The sequence below is a fragment of the Tachypleus tridentatus genome, chromosome 9 (assembly GCF_004210375.1).
Source record: "Tachypleus tridentatus isolate NWPU-2018 chromosome 9, ASM421037v1, whole genome shotgun sequence".
Taxonomy (NCBI): domain Eukaryota; kingdom Metazoa; phylum Arthropoda; class Merostomata; order Xiphosura; family Limulidae; genus Tachypleus; species Tachypleus tridentatus.
In genome coordinates this window covers 84,465,072-84,486,159 of record NC_134833.1, presented here as the reverse complement: position 1 = coordinate 84,486,159, position 21,088 = coordinate 84,465,072, and the positions used below count along the sequence as shown (strand labels likewise).

Here is a 21,088-nt window from a genome sequence, read left to right as displayed (position 1 = left end):
CTAAAAAGTACAAAAACTAGATTGTTGATGATGAAAAAGGGTGTTATGAACAGATGAGTCCAAGCTTAATATATTTGTTTCATTCAGCATAACACTTACCATGAAGCACAGAAGAGGCAATGTGATAGTCTGGGGTGTTTTTCTGCTAAGGCAACAGGTGATATTTGCAAAACAGATGGAACAATAGACTATCACAAGTACCATAAGATACCAATACATCATGCCATACCCAGTAGTTTACATATTGTTGGTAAAGGATTCTACTACCAAAAAATATAATGACCAGAAAAATCTCTTCCAGCCTATGCAGAAATTACACAGCTAAGAAATAAACAACTGGAGTCATTCAAATTATGCAATGACCCTAACAGAGCTCTGATATCAACTCAATTAAGCAGATCTGGGATTTGATAGATTAAAAACTTGACAAATCAAAAGCTACTTCAAAAAAAAAACTTTATGGGAGCGTGTTAAGAGCTATTTGAGTAAAATCCCAAAGGACACTTTGATTAAATAAGAAAACTGTCTGTAGTTATTAAATTAAAAGGGAGTAGGATACAAAATATTAACTATTTGTTGAACTCAAGTACCTCTATCAAATTCCTGTTGTACTAAATATGAAAATTAATAAAGTTTTGATATTCCATTTCTGGTTTGCTATCCATTATTCTTTGGAAGTAGCCAGAAATTTAATTTTTCACTTTGTTCTAACATTCTTGCACAATACTATATATTAAAAGTGCAGTGCTCTACCATACTCACATGAGCACTTTGAAACAAAGATGACATCTATAACAAGTTTCAACAAACTAAGCACTAAACTGAGCTGATACACTCGTCAGTATCTGATAGCTTAATCATCTGTAACACATAGAGCCTTAACCCATACAAGTATGGAATCAATGAGATTATGTTAAAATCTAGTCCAGACTTTATATTTTATCCTCAGCTCATTCAGATTTGCAGGCAGAGATCAAGTACATCACAAATGTGAATTGAAGTGTTTGCTGGCATGTTTAATTAATAAGGTTCATGACAGCACTCTGTGGAATCCAGAGAAGAAGTGGTAAGCCTCAAATGTCTTTTCTAGATAGTGGTGATTCGAGATGTCTGGCATGTGGCTCAGTCTATCAGTAGTTAAAGCAATATATACCACACAAATCCTAAGCAGAATAATGAAATAAGTTGATTCAAAAAATAAAATTATAAAGCTCCAAACTGAAAATCAATTGACCCCAATTTAGTATTTCTATTGCACCAAACTGCACTACAAATCACGATGCTGCAGTGACTATATTTTGGGACTGCCTTTTAGTAATTCTGTAAATCATTCCTAGCTTTCTTCCACACCAAACTGTGCCTACTTAAATGCATTCTTAAATGCGAGATTCATCTGAAAATAGAACAGTCCTCTAAAACTTAGAGAGTGTGTCCAACAGTGTCTATCTGTTAACTGCTTTCTGCTTTGTACATTTATATGTAGCACAACCTATGCAGGACTAGTGTTTTGAGAGCAGGTATATTTCTAACAATTGTTGTGGGTTGGAATGGACCTGGGAGAAAGAACTAACTGAGCACAATTTGTGATGACCAATGCTCAATAAGACATAGTCAGATGTTGCTTCACAATAATGTTATGCACTCATTTAATAGGAATTCTAAAATATTAAATAATTTTCCTTCAACTTTGTCTACAATCGAAATGCACCAGTTATACAGCCTCATATAAAAGTTGAAACATAACACAGATTGCTCTAAATATTGTATATTCCTTCTAAGTCCCAGAAAGCAGAATGCTGATATATACCACTGGCATTTGTGTGTGTGTGTGTGTGTGTGTGTGTGTGTGTCAATTTGAAAAACAAAACAAAAAACCTATGAACTACTTACTGGTGACCCAAAATTGTGCCCTATTTCATGTGCTAAAGTCAATTCAGAAACTTTGGGAGGCACTCTACTGTTGTAGTTGACAAATGTAATAACTCCTGTGTTGAGACTTCTTTTGTTCTGCACTTGTCGGCCTCCAATGTTTTCTGTATAAGATTTATATTTTTCACAGATCCCTCCTGAAGCTCCTGTTCAGAACAAATAAAAACATTGGTTGAGCATGTTATGTGTATATAATTGAACCATTTCATTTTTCACAATATGTATGTAATATTGCTAATGCAGTTTGCAGGGAAAAAAGTACCAATGCAAATAGTGTCAATTAAATCAAACTTAATCGATATTGTAACAATAAAAAAATATTAAAATAATGTAGTAATACTATCAGAAATAAACTGAAACTTCAAGACAAAAGTAATATTAAAGCTGTTGTTGCTAGAAAAATCGGGTTGTGTGTTTGTTACACTTTACTAAAAGCTACGAGGGCTACCTGTGCTAACTAGTTATAGTTTTGAAATTATAGGCAAAGAGGAAGACAGCTAGTCCACTATCAATTGTGGGGCTGATACTGTCAGAGAAAATAGTGGGTTTTGACCATCACTCTTATAGTGCATCCATAACCACAAAGTGTAGATTAAGACTGTTTTTGGTGCTAATGAGATGTAAACCTTAGCTCCACAGTCCAGCACACACTAACCATTAAGCTATACTAAGAGTAAAGAAACTGGGAAAAAATTACACAGCTAATAACAACAAGACATTCTTTCAGGTACAATTTAAATACAATTGTACCTTAAATAAATAAAAAATTCTGTAACTAAACAAAAATTTAATTATATCATTTTACATAAATATCTAAATCAGAATAATGTAGAAAATGACATTATTAAACTTGTTTTATTTCACATTCCATGTCATACATTAAACACAAGTTACACTTTACATGTTACATGTTGTAAATTAAATGTTATAGTACTGTTACAATAAATAAGATATATGTTAAGCATTGAATATTTGCAAAGCTACACAATGGGCTTCCTGTGCTCTACCTACCAGTAGTATCAAAACCCAATTTCTAGCATTGCAAGTCCACAAACATACCACTGTGAGGTTCCATTAAATATATAAGAATTTGCCAATATTTTTGTAAGTCTACTTATGAAAAATTTAACAATCAATTAAGTTAAACAAAAAAAAATATACCTGCATGTATAAAAAGTAAGAATAAACCAGGAAATATAAAAGTAAGAAATTGAATTAATGTTAATCTTTGTGAAAAGAAATACATACTGTAAATTACTTACTGAAGTTTTAGCAAAATAAATTACATATACATACATTACTTTGTTTTTTTGAATTTCGTTCAAATTTATACAAGGGCTATCTGACCTAGCCATCCCTAATTCAGCAGTGTAAGACTAGAGGAAAACCAGCTAGTCAACACCACCCATTGCCAACTTTTAGGCTACCCTTTTACCAATGAATAGTGGGATTGACTGTCACAGTATAATGCCCCATGGCTGAAAGGGCGAGCATGTTTGGTGTGACGATGGTTTACACCCACGACCTTTAGATTACGAGTCAAGCGCCTTAACTAACTGACCATGCTGGGCCCATTACTTTTGTGTTCTAATGTTCTTTTCCTTTTCTTTAGAACTTGCAAACGAAATGTATTCAACAGTTAAAAATTAAACATATTTGTGAGAAAACGTGTAAAGTAAGAACATTCATACCTGAAGCTGAAGCAACCCATGCCAAACCTAGAGTACCTCCAGAAAAATCTCTATATGTAAAAACATATGCAAGGCAGAATTCATCATGATTAGTCTGAGAGTTTAGATTCAGGAAGTTGGACACATCAATGTTGGGAACACAATAGGGATTGCTTCTTCTCTTAATAGAAGTATCACAAGCAGAGGAATCATTAATCTATAATGAAAAAAAAACAAAAGGCACATATTTATACTTGTAATTACACAAAACAATATTACCTTTGAAATGAATGACTTATTTTCATAGTACCAGTGGAATCACTGTTTAGCCTCATACTATTCAGTAATTTAGGTTTTCACCATTTAAAACACTCAGTGTGAAGCACTGTTATTCAATGGATTTGTTTTGCAATTTTTTTATACTTTTATTATATATTATAGATGTTTAAATTGTTGTATGATGGTTTAATTATGTATTTACCACACATTTTGTCACTAGTTTTGGCCAAATGTTGGTTATTTTTCTGCTGATGTCTGGAATATATGGTATACAGCATATGACATTCCAGTTAATACCAAATTTATTCAAAAACCAAGCACAAAACTGAGGTCTATACTATGTAAAAACTACACTGACAAACACCACACCAACATTATTTATAAAATACAATGTGATAACTGCCACAACTTCTATATTGGAGAAACAAGTAGAAAAATGGAAACCAGATTAAAAAAACACAAAAAAGTCACCTTCACACGTTTTCAAACACTGCAAATCAAATAAACATAACACAACCATAGAAAACACCCAAATACTAAATAAAGAAACAAACATAAACTAATGCAAAATTGGAAAAAGCTTTACTTATAGAACTCAAGCCCAAAATAAACCAATACAAAGGAACACCTTTATACCTATTTAAAAATATAATAAATAATAATAATAAAATAAATAATATAAAATTATATATTTGAACATCTAAGCATGCCCTCTACATTCTGACATTCAGTTACACAACCCCTTTCAAACATGTGATCAGCTTCCGGTCAGTTACCTCTTCCTTTCTTTGTGAACCTGACGATGACCAAAGAAGGTCGAAATGTTGTTCGCTCCTCTACTTAATAAATTTTCTCAACCCAAATGAGCTGTTTTTACATATATATAAGCCATGGTTCACTTATAGTAAGAGGGCCAAAAAATTCCAACATTGGAAAAATAATGTACATGTAGAAAAACCAAGATTTTTCTATAGCTAAAAAAAGGGATACATTTAAACTAATTTTTGATAATAAAGTTTACATAAAAGTTAAAATTATCCTAAATGAAAATGTATTTTTAATCAGTACTTTATTCAAAAAATTAACTTTTCTCATTTTTTGCTGTCCTCTGTACATGAACGTTTTCTGAAATGCATTCCACAAGTCTTCATTATCCCTCTGTTGGAATTCAAAGGTTCAATATGTCTCTCACGGAAATCATCATGCATCACCTTTTCACCAACAGGAGAGTACTAATGTCACACAAGGCATGTGACTCCCTCTACATGTCACTACTGAACTACTACTTTGAAGTTTGGTAGAAGACACAAGTACCATAAAATTCTGAGGTTGATGGGTGGGAAATATGAGTGGAGGGAGTATCTACCAGAATTATATTTTTATTTAGGAAAATTATAACTTTGAATAAGCTATACTCCCTCAACTCACAAAATTAACTTGAATCTCACATTGAAATGAAGGAGGGACCTATGTGAAAAAAGTACAGGCATATCCCCTCCAAAAGAGTCCTGAGCCACGCATCTCTTTGTCAGGAAGATAAACACTATTTGGAGAATAAGATATGGTGGAACATGAAGGCAGCACATATGTATGGAAAAGGATATTTTAGCAATATGATCTTAAATATAAAGCAGAATAACTCAATTCCATGATGAAAAGTGGGCTTCCAAGGAAGTGTCCTTTGGTACAGATTGGTTAGATCATGATTGACCATACTCAGTAAATCAACTACATCCAAAACCTCACTTACTGAGTTCAACATACGCACAAGGGTAGGACAAGGATCATACTATTTTTCACCTCAAGTCCAAGAGTCAGGAGGGAACCTAATATTCAACTCAAAGAATTCATGGGATAGCCTAAATCCAGAAATGTGTCATCAAGAATTTGAAGGAAGTTCAACACATGTACTCAGCCAAAGTGACTTCAAACCAGTAACAACTTTAATACCAAACAATGAGAAATCCAGGACAGAAGCAAAGAGATGCCATGTAGACACTTTGTGACCCACAACACAAGTTGAGAAGATGAACAACCCAAAACCTGTTGAGAGCTTATGTGATTGGTTCACACTTGGTCTCCAAAACTTCTCTTGCTTGGTACAAACATCCCCTCCAGGAGGGTTGGAGAAAAGCACTCAAATCAAAATGAGCTGCATTTAGGCATCAAAACTCTGGGAATTAGTTACTAATCCAGAGAATTTTGCAACTCCCTCAACACTAGCATAACACCACTGCCCTACTCTAAACTGAATGGTTATAGCCATCTTTGTAGAACCCATACAGCCGACTGCCTCAATGGATAACCACCCCACTGGTTTGAAACAGGTAAGTGGTAAGAACTCCTGTGCATCACTGGGAGGAAGGGGGAGAAAATTCCAGTGGAGAGTCTGGAGGGATTGCAACATCTGAGACAGTACAATTGGTGATCACAAAACCTTGTTTTTACAAACAGACCACACCAATTTATTCAATCTAGGCATGGCAGGGAAGAACAGCAGTCCCATTTTGCTTTAGTCATGTCATCCATGTGTGGTATAGTCAGGGAAAGGCATGTTACGATGCAATTATCACAAGGAATTTACACTCTAGTAATCTTGTGAAACACCCTATCTCAAGGGTGATTGTATCTAGCTATGGAAATTGTACATGAATCAACATGGCTTACAGTGTCTCCAAATGGTTATAAACTAAGTGGAACCCAATCCAAGTACAGACAAAATATTTAGTCAGGCACCACTTGCCAAACAGTGTGGACCCAATGTGATGCTGAAGCAGGGGTTCCTGGAAAAAAAAAAAAAACATTAGTAAGGACTTATGTTACCAAAGCCTGTAAAATATCTACAGGCAGCAGGCAATACCAGAAGGAAGCAGAAACAGCTATGTATTGTATGTAGTGTGAGATGAATCTTTTCCAATGGCTCACAAAAATGAGATGCAAGGGAGAAGGGAAAGTGATGAATTGGGTGTGATGAAACATGAAAGATCAGGTTGGGAAGGAGACAAGGAGAAACAAACCAACTGGATGAAATGTCAAACCCAACTGGTTAGGGTAATTGGCAAATAATCATGGGACAATGCAAGTTACCAAAGGATAAAAAAAATGGGAACAAGGACCCAGAAGGAAGCTGTGCAAGCAATACAGCAATGGTGAGCATGAACAGGATGGAATCCTGTCTATCTGAATCAGGATGAGGATAGGCAAACAGGGGACAAGGAGGACTTATCTTCTCAAGCCACAGAGGTCTCAGGGAGGAAAGTACAATCTAGATAAAGGATAGAGTAGAAGAAGTGATAAATATTCCATTTGTGTTCATAGACAATGAAAGAAGAAGGGTGAATGGAATGGACTAAATGCGAAGCTACTCTGTGAGTGAACCTGGAATTCCTCGCGAAGGATCTGACAAAAGCCAGACATGAAGAAAGAGGACAGATGGCACAGGATGAAGCACTGGTAGCAAGAAAAGCCTTTGTGACATTTCTGGGCATTTCAAATGTTCCAGGTATTGAGCAAGTATATGAAGTAAAGAGAAGTGTGATACAAGCTCCCAAAGGCATAAAAAACTATTATATAATGGTCATTGACCAAGAATGGAAATATGTCAAAAAAAATTTTGTTTATGTTATCTTCAAGTGATGCTACTGAAGTTATGAAAGCACCATTAAAGAGACTGGAAATTAGATCATTATCTTCGAATTGGTACTGCTACAGGAAATATTTGCATTATATCAAACAAAATTTCCAACAAAGTAATAAGTTGAAACTTTGATACAACATTTATATCAAAAGGGTGTTTACAGATACAAGTAAAAAGAGTGATGATTTACTGACTATCTGCAACAAATGAACAAGTTTTTGTTATGGTTTTGAGAATTACAAAACAATCAAAGAAAAACAAATAATCAAATATCAGATCTACTTGAGGGTAGTTGTATCCACCATTTGGAAGATTGTAAGAATGCCAGAAAGACTATAAAAAAATCCATTTTTGAAGCTATAAAGAGATCAAGAAGTCAAGAAAAGACAACAGCTGAAGAATGAAGTCAATAGAAGTAGAAAGCACACAATAAAAAAAAAAAAAAAAAGCAGCCATCACTGCCAGCAGAATCTCCAAGGGCTATAGGAGTTACACTACTACCTTTATGATAGAACTGTCTGTTTCTCACTTAAGTTTTCTACAAGTAATTTATTGCAATCTTTCCTAGCATTGAATAACATGGTTAAAATATGATGAAAATGATACAAAATAAATGATTTATTAATGTTATTGGAAGCATAACTGAGGAATGCTTAGTTATTTGCACTGAAAGAGTTTGTCGATTTATTCCAAGTTATTTTACAAGTTGATTGTAACAGAATATTGTGAATAATGGTGCATTAGAACAGTTTCATTATTTTAATCATAATATCAGAGTCAGACTCTTTACTTTAATTGTAAATTTCCTTATGATGAATTTATATAAGGGATGCAGGAAGGGATGTATAGAAATATCCAAGGGATTATTGATCATGAAAGACCCACTAAATAATATGGGCCCCACACAGGAATATGTGAGGGGTCATGGAGAATCACATCTCCAAAAGTGATAGAACCTTGTGAGCTGTAAATGAGGGCTTTCTGAATGGCCCGTTCAAATGATTGGAACCAGAGAGAAGAAGGTTAGGCCTGACTGAGACAGGTGTTGAAGAAACCACTCAAATGGATAAGGTATTAAGTAGGATAAAGGAAATATTTCTCCAACTGGAACAACCAGTCCATCCATGCAGCTTTAGTCAGGAGCATGGATGAGACAGGCCAGTTCTTGTCTGGTATAAACATGGAAGCATAACCCCACAGCAAAAAAATACTGAGCAAAGGAGAGAACAACACAACAAAATACATTTGGTGCTGAAGCTATGCCCAATAGTAAGGTGTGTAACTGGTACACAACCCCGATAGATAAACCAAATATATGAATGTGAATGCTCCAGAACAGGAAACTGCAAGTAAGCACTGGAAATATCCACTTTGATCATCTAAAAACCTAAAGAAAATGCTTACTGAAAAAAATGCTATGTCTCCATGGTAAAGTGAGGAGTGTAAACATACTGACTAAGATAGGATCAATCAGTGACAGAACATCAGTCCCTGATTTTCTTTGGAACCATAAACAGGCAGGAGTAAAACCCCAGTGAATCAGGCTCAATAGGTTGTTGTGTAATAAGGTCCTGTACTGCATCTGACAGATGCTGGTGTGTCAAGAAATACTGAGGAGAAGAGAAGGTAATGGGAACACTAATAATGGAGAAAAAAGAGAAAGGAAATAGTGTTTCCTTCCAAAAGCATATTGTGAACCTTAACATCAACAAGAAAAGGTCATCACTGACGTATGAAATTGAAAAAACGAGCCTACCCCTGGGACTGAACTGACCACAGTCAGCTGTACTGTTGTTAGTAGATTATGCATCATTGAGATAATCATTGAACCATAACACCACAGAAGGGTAGTACAGAAAGAGAAAAGTTGGGGGACAGGAATTGATGCTGCATTCAGTTCTAACTGAATAATGAGCTACCAAGTTAGTAAAGGTAAAATGTTGATGGGCTATGCCACCCATAACCCCACAGACTCAGGAAATGAATCCAACAATAATGCTGCAAAATACTGCCATGCAGAGGTCCCTCAAATGAGGAGTCTGGAGATGGGTCAAGACCCAAGAAGTTTCAATAGCCTAAAAAGAAACCATGTTTGAAGGGTAAGAGCCAAAGAGGACAGACAAGCCAACAAGAAGTAAGGATGGAGAGGGTTTTAGCAGAAAATTCCTCAGGGCTCCTGTGCAGAACCACTAAAGGAAAATAGAAGAAAAGTACCTTTATATGGTCATGAAGGTGAGGCTAGGGCAATAAAATTGAGCTCAGGTAAGATGGCCAGAATAATTTGATTTCAGCCTTGCCCAACCTGAAAGGTTCAGGAGGAAGTGGGACAAAAGTACATGAGAGAAGCTGGCCTACATGCTGCTCAATCTATCAGTAAACCATTCCAAGGTAATTGCACAATGTAAAAAAGAATGTCTGAAATTGTCAGCTGCCAAATCACAGAAGTGATAGTTCTGTAGTGCACATGGAAGGAGTCACATAATAGTAGTGCTCTTCTGTTGGTGGAGAGGTAATGCTGTTAATTAAAAAGAAACTGGAACCACGTTTGATCCCAGACTCTCTAGCTAACAAGGCCAGTGCTCTATCTTTTAATTCAAGACACTCTCTATTTACCTACAAGAATTTTTTTTTCTTAAGAATATGAAGAACAAACTATGTTATGTTTTAGTGCAGCAATTAGCAAGTTGATTTACCCCAACACCAAACCAAGATAACAAAACATGTTGCAAATATTCATATATTTTGATTTCTATTATTTTAATTCCTGTTATAAAGCAATGAAAGGGTAGTTGCTAACATAAATTTATTTCAAAAATCTAGAAACAGTTACCTTTATCACTTTTCTCACCTAAAGATTTTTGTTGATTTTTTCTTATCCTTACAATTACAAGCATTTTTACACATTTAAGATAACTGGGACAAAACGTACTACTACGACTACTTTGTGTTCTCAGCATTATTCTATAGGGTGACTAGTGTAGTGCAAACTAATGACAACGATTTATAGAATATTATTTTACTAAGGTACAAGTTTAGAATAAAGAAAATAAACATGACAATTAAATAAAAGTCACTGTCACACTGTGCATTTCACTCTACTCTAGTAGAAACAACTGTGTAAGAATTAATGACTGTTCAGTGTTTGTGAAAGGAAAATTATACACCTGAAATGCAAAATAATTATTACTACAAACTTAAAAATATATGTACATATAAACACTAAATATTACAAAATATTCAGAGAGCAAACTCATTTATTTATATATCTAAAGGCTACTCAGTCTTAAACTGACAGAAAACTTCTACTAATATCTAAATATATAAATTTAGAATAAAAAAGTACATATTCCCAAGCAAATACTGAATGCAGATAAAATGTCCTACATGAAAATATATAAATGTTAAAACACCAACCTAAACCAATTACCAGTTTCTACATATTGACTGACTATTTCAGACAAGTTAAAGTGATATCTGAACAAAAAAGAGAATAAACAGCATATCAAACAAGTCACTGAAATGGATGTATTAATACCTTAAAATACAGTCAATATAATAAAAGATGTATATATAATACATTTTTACTTTCTGCATAAAAATTAAACTTTTATTTTAGCCAACATTTTGCCACTGTGGTTTTATCAGAGCAACTCGTAAAAGAACATTTTATGCAATTTTTGAGTGGAGAATTGTAATGTGAGCCTGACATGGGATTTACACTAACTTTTTGTTTCATGATGTTTATTAATCTTTTCTTTTAGACATTTATTTTTAGTTATTTTCATTTTATTAATTATCAAAACCAGGTAGCTTATCCTGATTTGCAAAATAAGTTATTTTTCAGCTTTATCCCACAGTTCTCTGTGCAAGGTCTGCTATAATTCATTATGTGTATAAAATTACCTCCAGGTGTGATTAATTTTTGTTACCTGTCAGCACTTATGATGCATTTAAACTAATCAGAATAAAACAATGCATCATAAGTGCTGACAGGCAACAAAAATGATGCATTTAAACTAATCAGAATAAAACAATGCTAAATGTAAGTCTAGAAGGAGAGACAAACAATTGCAATGAGAAGAGGGTGAAGTTAAGGGAAATTGAATAGCCATTTTCAGCATTTATTGCAAGTTAAAACCAATAAAACTAGAGCCCTACTTATAAAAGCATGGTAAAAATTTGTAAATACAGAACAAATGTCTCTTATCATTGAAAATTATTTTGTCATTAATCACACTTGAAACTTTTATTTCACAAACTTTATGTAAAATTGTTTCTACATCAAACAGTAATTATTTATTTAAAAATAAATTAAGACTAATTTTCTGATAACTATCTAGTTTATTTTCAGAAATGACTGTATTAAGAAAATTAAGCATATCTTACCTTTACTCTCTGAACAACAAACTTTATTCCAGTATATCCATTAAAATTTGTATCTTCATATATACGATTTACTGCATTGATGTGCTGTGCTACAAGCGAAATAATTTCCTCTTTAACTTTTGTATCACTTGATTCGTGACGTTTCACGTGCTCCCATAGAAAAGAGTCTGTCTGAATATACAAAGAACACGCTCTTCTATCTGGGGTTCTTGTGGGCTGGGAACGAGGAGGTGACCTCCACTGAACTTCTCTAGTATACAAGTTGTGATAATTATTCTCTTCAAACACAGACCTTTTAGGTCTTTTGTTATCTTTGGCTTTAACAGTATGCTGAAGAAGGTAAAAAAGTGTAAATTCTCTAAATATTTAGAGCATAAAATGTCATGTTGAAAAGAAACAAATTCAAAATTAAATAAACCCAAAATATATTTTTGAGGAACCCTTAGAATGACTCCCAGTTTCAAAAATCCAAGAATAAACTTGCAAGTAAATATGACAGAAATGTAGGATTAATCACTTTTAAAATAAGTATGTATACTGTTAAAATTCTTACTGACCTTATGCGGACAGATAAGATTCAAAAAGTGCACAAGCCATAACCTTTTCAAGAGTCTCACTCAACATGGTATTATATTTGGTTTAAGAGTTATTAACTATTCATTTAACTTTGCATTACTCATGTTGCAACTGTTCACGTTATAGAAAATACCAAAAATCAAGGATACTGAAAACAAACAAAAAATCTATGTATACCTCTCAGATGTTCTGCCAATTTACATTGTACAATAAACAAAACATTTTATTCCTCACATTAACATCATCTTGACTTTAATGCATCAGAATTTTGATCAGTTGGTTGCATTTTTTGGCACAAAGCAACTAGTTATCTGTACCAAACACCAGTAAAATATTAAAAATAAAGTAAAATTATTAAAATTTGTAAAAAAGAATTGTGTTAAGAAAAAATCCAAATTTTGCATCAAAAATGTAAATAGCATTAAAAAGGCCAATGGTCATAAAAAATAAAAAACATTACTAAGGTGGACAGTGTCACTATCACCAATGATGCTGTCAAGCATCAGCGGTAAACCTGTGGGCAAAAACATGTCCAAAATGGTGCCGTCATTCAGTCATTACAGTAAAATGTGAACTACTGTAATCTGAGTGTCACACATTGATGTATCACTCCCAGATAAAAGAAAATGAAGAGTTAAAAACTATGTATGAAACAGGCACAGCAGTGATAGTGCCAGAGCAGACAGATTTAGTTGTGGTGTCAAGAGCCCATTTCATGGCCTGGTATTAAGAAAAACTGGAAAGAAGTAGATGTTAAAGAGAAATGGACCAGTTGGTTTTGAATATCAGTGATAACAGGATGAGAATGAGCATGAAGCAATTCCAGGGCCAGTAGAGAAATAAGCAAGTTAGTATAAATAGGGCAATTTGAGTACTGCTTAACATCTTTGTGATCCAGGGCAAGAAAAATGGCATACAGTTCAGCAGTGAATACAGAAATTGTAGAGGAGATTCTGTGTACAACCACTGAACCACAACAAACCATGGCATAGCCCACAGAGTTATCTGATTTTGAACCATCCGTATAAATGGGAATGGAAGAATGATTCGAAAGATGTTTGGCAAACAGAAGATAGTACTTCAAAATCGGGAATATCCACCTTCCTCAGAAGACTCAAAAAAGGTCACACTTGAGGACAGTAATAAGCCATGGTGGGATGGGCTAACCAGTGGATATAGCAATGTTGTCCAAGGAAAGACTCAATTCATCCAACTGCACCTGGATACATAGGCAAAAAAAGCCAATAGCAGACCAACTGTTCTGGAAAAGCATGGCCCACTGAGGAAGGAAAACACAACACTAGTTGGGATACTGTGGTAAGGATTGAAGTTTAGAAGCATACAGTAGAGACAACTGTAAATGATGGACGGTAGAGGAGGTTCATGATACTGTGTAGAAACTCTGGACTGGGGAAGTGAGGAAAGCCCCAATGCAGAGACAAAGCACCTAATGGTGAACAGGGTCCAGCATCTTCAAGGATGAAGTCCTGGCAGAGCCATAGATCAGAGACCCACAATCCAGTTTTTATCAAATGAAGGCACAATATATCTTCAGCATAGAACATCAATCTGCTCCCCATGAGGTGGACTGGTTGGTTGGTTGGTTTGATGTTTTATGGTGCAAAGCAACTAGGCTATCTGCACCAAACATCCAGTAAAAAGTTAAAATTAAAGTAAAATTAGTAAAATTCATAAAGGGAAATTAAGGCAAAACAAAGTTTAATATTTGAATTAAAAAGCAAATAGCATTAAAACCAATGTTTACATCTTGTCTACAGTGGTAAGAGAAAAACTACAGTAATACAAGTTGTAAAGGACTTTTTGTAGCATAATTGTAATTATCATAACTCACCAGGAAAACTAACAGGTAAGTTCAAAAACCAACATTAGTCATTTGAAGTTAGCCTTTCCAGTCCTGGTTCCAAATTATTTGACATTATGGCTGTTTTTTGGAAAGTAATAAAAGTTTTAGAAGACTTGTCGCAAAATTTTAATTGACTTGCCAGAATGATGAATGGGTAGTTCAAACAGCGGTGTTAGTCACCTGAAGTTGGCCTTTCCAGTCCTGGTTTCGAGTTATTTGATTTTACTGCCATTTTCTAATTTCAAATTGAACCAGATGGACAGTGATTCTTAAAAGGGAATCATATTAAAAAAGGTCTAATGTATAAATTGAAAAACTTAACTGACATTAAAAAAGTCAATGGCCTTTAAGAAACTAAAAACATTTCTAAGGTGGACAGTATCACCATTGCCAATAACACTAACGTTACAGATAAACCTTAGGTCAAAACATGTTTAAAATGGTGCCATCGTTGAGAGTCATAATGACAGCAAGACAGTAAAATGTGGTTCATTGTGACCCAAGTGTTTCACAGACAACACACTGGTGCATCAGTCTCAGAAAAAAGAAAAACGATCAGTTAAAAAAAACTGTGACCAATGTAGTTGAGAGAGAACAACTTACTCTTTCCGATCCTTATGAAAGCAAGATGGCCACAGTTTAATATAGGGTTTTATTTGGAAAAGCTTGTTTTTACGTTGCTCACTCCAAGTCGACTGCCAACTGGCATGGAGCTGAGCCTTAAATACAGGACCATAGTCCATGTATGGAACAGGCACAGCAGTGATAGTGCCAGAGCAAATAGATGCGGTGTCTGGCAAGCTTGTTCCCGTGAATACCAATGTGGTCCTGTATCAAGAAAAACTGGATAGAAGTCGATGTTAAAGAGACATGGGCCAGTTGGTTTTGAATATCAGTGAGAACAGAGTGTGAACTAACATGAAGCAATTCCAGGGACAGTAGAGAACTAAGTGAGTCAGTATAACTAGTGCAATTTGAGTACTGCTTAGCTTCTATGTGATCCAGGGCAAGAGAAATGGCATACAGTTCAGCAGTGAACACAGACGCTGTAGAGGGGATTCTGCAAACAACCACTGAACCACAACAGACCATGGCAGAGCCCACACAATCACCTGATTTCAAACCATCTATATAAATAGGAATGAAAGGATGGTTTGAAAGATGTTCAACAAATAACAGACAGTATTTTCGATCAGAAGTGTCTGCTTTTCTCAGATGACTTAAAGATAGGTCCATTTGGGGACTGTAAAAAGCCATGGTGGGATGGGCTGACCAGGGGATACAGCAACATTATCCAAGGACAGATCCAATTCATCCAAATGCATCTGGATATGAAAGCCAAATGGAGCAATGACAGATCATCTGTTCTGAAAAGTATGGCCCACCGAGGAAAGCAAACACAATTCCAGGTGAGGTGCTCTGGTAAGGAACAAAGTTTCAAAGCATATAAAAAGAGAGTTGCATATGGAGGAGGTGCAAAGATAGTTCAGGAGACTATGTGTATAAGCTCTGAAATGGGGAAGTTCAGAAAGTCCCAGTGCAGTGCCTTGCACATTTGACCTGTAGCTTCTTGATGTGTGGTATAAAGTTCAGCTTACAGTCAAAGTCTCAAGAACTTTATCTCAGGGACCACAGGCAGCACAACTTCATGAATATGGAGTTCAGGATCAGGGTGAATACCCCATTAGCAGCAAAAGTGCATGAAAACGGTTTTAGAGAGAGAAAAGTTAAAGCCATTTGCTGTGGTCCACTTCATTAAACGACTGAGGGTAGTCCGTAGCTGCTACTCAATATACCTCATGTTTGACGACTGACATGAGATGTGAAAGTCATCGACATAGAGCCCATTTACAACAGTAGGAGGGAGTTGTTCATTGATAACTTTAATCTTTCTACTGAAAAGTGTGACACTCAAAACACTGCCCTGAGGGACTCCAAGTTCCTGTAGAAAAGAATGGGAAAGTATCAAACCCACATGAAATTGGGTGGGAAAAAAAGATGTACCTGAAGAAATGCCCATACCCAAAACCAAAAGAAGTGGATCTTGGGATTTGCTGGAATATATGTTAGGAACAGAGATGGAAATCAAAAGACTTTTCATTTGGTTTGAGAACAATTCTTTTAGAGGCACAGAGAGATCTGACTGTACTCCCACCATAATAGTGGAATGAAGTGCAGTAGCATGCCTCCAAAATGAAGTCGTGGACAGCAACTTTTGAGCCTCAGGGCAAATATTTTGAATCATTTTCAAATGCTGCACCTCTTTTCCTTTCAACCATTTAGAGCAAGAACGAAAGTAGGATGGGTGAGAGCCATTGCAACTGATGCAATAAGGGTCAGTTTCATGCTCACAGGCATCATGGTCCTTGCCACCACAATGAGCACACATCAAGAAATCATGACATGATGTCTTCGAGTGACCGCACCACTGACACTGGAAACATATGATAGGGTCTGGAATGTATGGCCATACTCTGCAATTAAGATAACCTGCCTTGGTGGCAGTGATGTAAATGTCAGAATGAGGACATTGGTCAGCATCACTTTGTGAGTGGAGATATTCCTCATTGGTGGTAAAAGTGCATGCAAACAGTTTTAGAGAGAGAAAAGTAAAACCATTTGCTGTAGTCCATTTAAGTAAATGCTTGAGGACAATCTGTAGCTGCCCCTTAATAAACCTCATGTTCAACGACTGACCAGATATAGAGCCCATTTGCAACAGTGAGGGGGTTGTGCAGTGATGGCATTAACTATTATACTGAAAAGTGTAACACAAAACACAAAACTGAGGACTCCCAGTTTCTGTAGGAAAGAACTGGAAAGTGTCGAACATACACAAACTTAGAATTGCCAGTCCATACGAGTGGAGATCTTGCAAAATGCCATACCTCCATGTAGTACTTAAGGCTTCAAGGTCAAAGAATACAAACACAACATGTTGCTTGAGAATGGCTTCTCTGATTGACTACCAGGATCCTCTCCTGCCCTTCATAGATCACCACACATGGCAAACATGAGTGGATGTTTAGATCCCAGAGGAGGTAAACTGAAAGAACAGAACCTTCTCTTGGAGGTCCCTTTGCCAAGTACAGGAATCCACACCAAGGGGAATTTGAATCAGAATAAATTGATTAATTCACAGAAATATCTTGAGTACAAATACTTTTGTGACATCTGATTTTTATGTACAACAGACAAGTGTATTTTACTAAAATATGAAGACAATATGTGCAGACACATGAAGTAAATTCGAATTACAGTCAACATTCCTTCTACAATAAGAAGTCAGTCCAGTGATTAAAACTTCTCATAAGAACTGTAGAAACTACTTATACATAACAAAATAAGCATCTTCCTAATAAAAGCCAAAAGTCAAATTTCTGGTGTTTCTATTTTTGCTGAATTACGTTTTCTTGGTTTTCCTGTGTTAATTGTAGTATTCATCTGGTTTCTCCATTCTGGATTAGTTTCACACCTGTTCAATTTTACATTGTATTTTACCTCCCTATTTACATTTTACTGATGAAACCTTTTCAAGCTTTTAAATTCCACACATCATTTGGTTTTTTAGTATATTTCAAAATTTCACATAAAGCTATACAAAGGTTATCTGTGAACAGCAAGCCCCAACTTTGAACTGATAAACTAGAAAAAAAGCAGTCAGTCAACAGAACCCATTGATAAATTTTGGACTGCTCTTGTTTGATCAAACAATGGAAGTTTACTGTGAGAGTTATAGCATAGAGTATGTTTTTATGGCAACAGGTCATGAACCATGAAGCCAGTTTAAAAATCTAAACATGCTAACCATTATACCACATCTATCCTTGCTTTTAATTTTTAATCACACACATAATGATTGCTTCATCCCTCAGGATACAGAAATATTTACAAAGATTTATTCAAATTGTAAGAATGCAATGCACTCAAAACTAGCAGGAAAAAAATCATACTAAGCTAGTGAGAATTAACAAGTATTATACAAGTAAGGGTGACAATTCTATTTAAAATAATCTCACAAACTGGCAATGTGAGTGAAATGTTGAAACTGCCAGTTTAGAAAGTTTATTATACATTTTTACCCAAGAACACCAAAATTATTCTCTAAGAAACCAGCTTTCTCTAACTATAGTCCTTTACTATTATAAAATACATAACACCATATTTGTTACATAAATTAACAAAATCACTTGTGAAATAAATATTAATACTAAGAAAAGAAAATTAGTTGGACATTTTAATGTGTCCTTTGCAGTCCTGAAGAAATTTGCCTGCACAGCTTAAGTTGTGCCAGATTGTGATTTTACCTTCTGACTTATAAGCAAAAAACAGTCCAACTTCAAATTACCTAAAAAGATGTTAAAAGTTTTGTACACTTTTAATGACACAGCCTTCAACAATTCTTCACATAATTTTCAGCTTTATATATATATTTTTGGGACTGATTTCTAGTTCACATAGAAGTAATAAAGGACAAAAAACTCTTCATTGTTGGTACTGTACAAAACATTCAAACTAAAATATGTGTTCAAGAAATGGCAGAGTAATTCCAGCAGGTATTTAACTTGTACACTTACATATAGGTGTCAGAATTCACCAAATATTTTAAAATTTAAATAATTCCTTTTTACAAACTTACTAATAATGAGTTAGCTTCTTCTACTTCTGGATCAGCAGAATTACTAACATCTTGCATCCACTGAAGTACACTTTCTGTAACACCACAACCAGCAATTCCTTTTCTTTTAGCAGCAAAAGGATCTTTAACATCATTGGCTGTGTAAATGATGGAATGAAATGGTCTTGTGCTGTTCCCAAAATATTTATGTGCTCGCTCAACATAATATGTTTTATTTCGTGTGTGAATTTTTCCCTCAAATACTCCTTTTCTTATTGAACCATATACAGTTGTGTTAGGTTCTCCTGTTCATTAGAAACAGAACAAAAATGTATTTAAATATACAATAAAAATATGTATAGATATCAGCACATAACACTCAGTTTTAAAACAAATCTGTGAGGCAAGAACCTACAACATACAATGTTTTCAGTTTTCTACAGTACTGTAATTGCTTTTTGTTTAAAAATACCAGGGTTAGATAATAATCTTATTTATCTGCATGTTTGTGTTTTCTAAACATGTCAGTTACAATTAACTAAACTAAACTGGTAGAGAGCAAAGATGACAAAAAAAAACCTGTTTTTTTAATTTATTCCATATATTTAGGTTCCTTGAAATACCTAAAAATAAACAAAACACAAGAAATACAGTATTAAATTTGGATGCTGTTAAGCACAAAGTTGCACAAGGGTAAAAAACCCAATTTTTTGGTATCTTACATCCATAGACTTCAATACTGCTAAGCCAGGGACACAATATGGAATGTTTTTGTTCTTAACCCTTAATACAACACAAATACTTTGAATCAAACTTTAAGACTGTTTCCATTTGTTATTTCATTTTTTGCAGTGGTCATATTTTTTATTATTATGACCAGTTGGAAATAGACATACTCCACAGTATCAACTGTAAAAAAATAGTTACATATATGCAAATATTGCTATTAATTCTTTCAACACAGGTATCCTTTACTATGTATTAATGAATGTTTGAATGCCTCATGTTCAAAACTTTGCTAAATTACTTTTTGTTTATGTTATACTAATTAGTGTAGCATGAATTCTTAGCTTGCAATTCATGTTTTAACAGAATATTAGTTTTAGGTTCCTAACAGCCTTAAAAAGAATAATGCACAAAATATTTTTAACTTTAAATAATATCACAAAAAATAATGTATATATGCGATTGCAAATAAATTAAAACAATTTATATATTACAGTTATTCTCATGAGATTACAAATGTTACAAAAAAACTATTTCAAAACAAAACTAATACAGTTAAGAAACTGCCCAAATACAGTTGGTATACAAACCTTATGCCCATATTGTTTTTTTTAAAATATGGATAAATAAAGTACAAATGTACACATGCATGCTAATGTCCAGACAAAAATAGCACGAAGAATGATAATTAATTAATCCTGGTGTTCTACTCAGTTTGGTGACTACGGTTTTCCATTGTTTTCTCTTCCTTACTTTATAAACCAGCTTCCCTAATAAAAGCTTTTGATTTCCAACCTGTTTTCTAGCATCATCAAACCAAGTTAGTCTACCTGCCAAGAACTTGCTCTTCTTCCTACAGTTTTATCCATCAGAATCTCTGCTAACCTTCTTCGAAATCTAATCCCATGCCAAAAGTAATGAATTTTACACATTCTTCATATATATAGCAACTGTCTTTACCTTGACATGTACCAAAATTTACTCATTAAATTTTCTTTCTACAGAGGTGATCTTTATCATTTATCTATAACAATACATTTAAGATGCTTCCAACTTTAATTTTGTTTCAGAAGACAGATAACATGTATCTACCCTATTAAAGTAACACAGACAATATTCAACTATGTAGTTGTCTCTCCTTCAGTTCTCCAAAACAATTCTCCGAGACTGAAAAATGTTGTTTGTGCCTTTCCTATCCTACACTTAATCTGTTTTTCACACTTGTCATCACTACTGTTATTTCCCTTATTCCAAAAAACAAACTTCTTTGTTTGTTCCAAATCTTTACCTTCTACTTTGATGCATATTATAGAAGATTTCTCAAGTCATGAAAGTACTACTGTCATAATTTTGTTGAGGTTTTATTCTGAGTGCAGTCTTTATCAACAAACATAGCATGTAAC

At 34.6% G+C, this 21,088-nt stretch overlaps 1 protein-coding gene across 1 annotated transcript in view; it reads right to left on the bottom strand.

The window, feature by feature from the left end:
* The window catches only part of LOC143225650 (disintegrin and metalloproteinase domain-containing protein 10-like), a 62,306-nt gene that overhangs the window by 25,572 nt on the left and 15,646 nt on the right, over positions 1 to 21,088 (bottom strand). Inside the window, exons 4-7 of the mRNA XM_076455446.1 lie at positions 18,981 to 19,264; positions 11,902 to 12,231; positions 3,621 to 3,816; positions 1,891 to 2,075 (exon numbers count right to left, since the gene is read on the bottom strand). Coding sequence (XP_076311561.1) covers positions 1,891 to 2,075; positions 3,621 to 3,816; positions 11,902 to 12,231; positions 18,981 to 19,264 — 995 coding nt within the window. The remainder of the gene's footprint in view (positions 1 to 1,890; positions 2,076 to 3,620; positions 3,817 to 11,901; positions 12,232 to 18,980; positions 19,265 to 21,088) is intronic.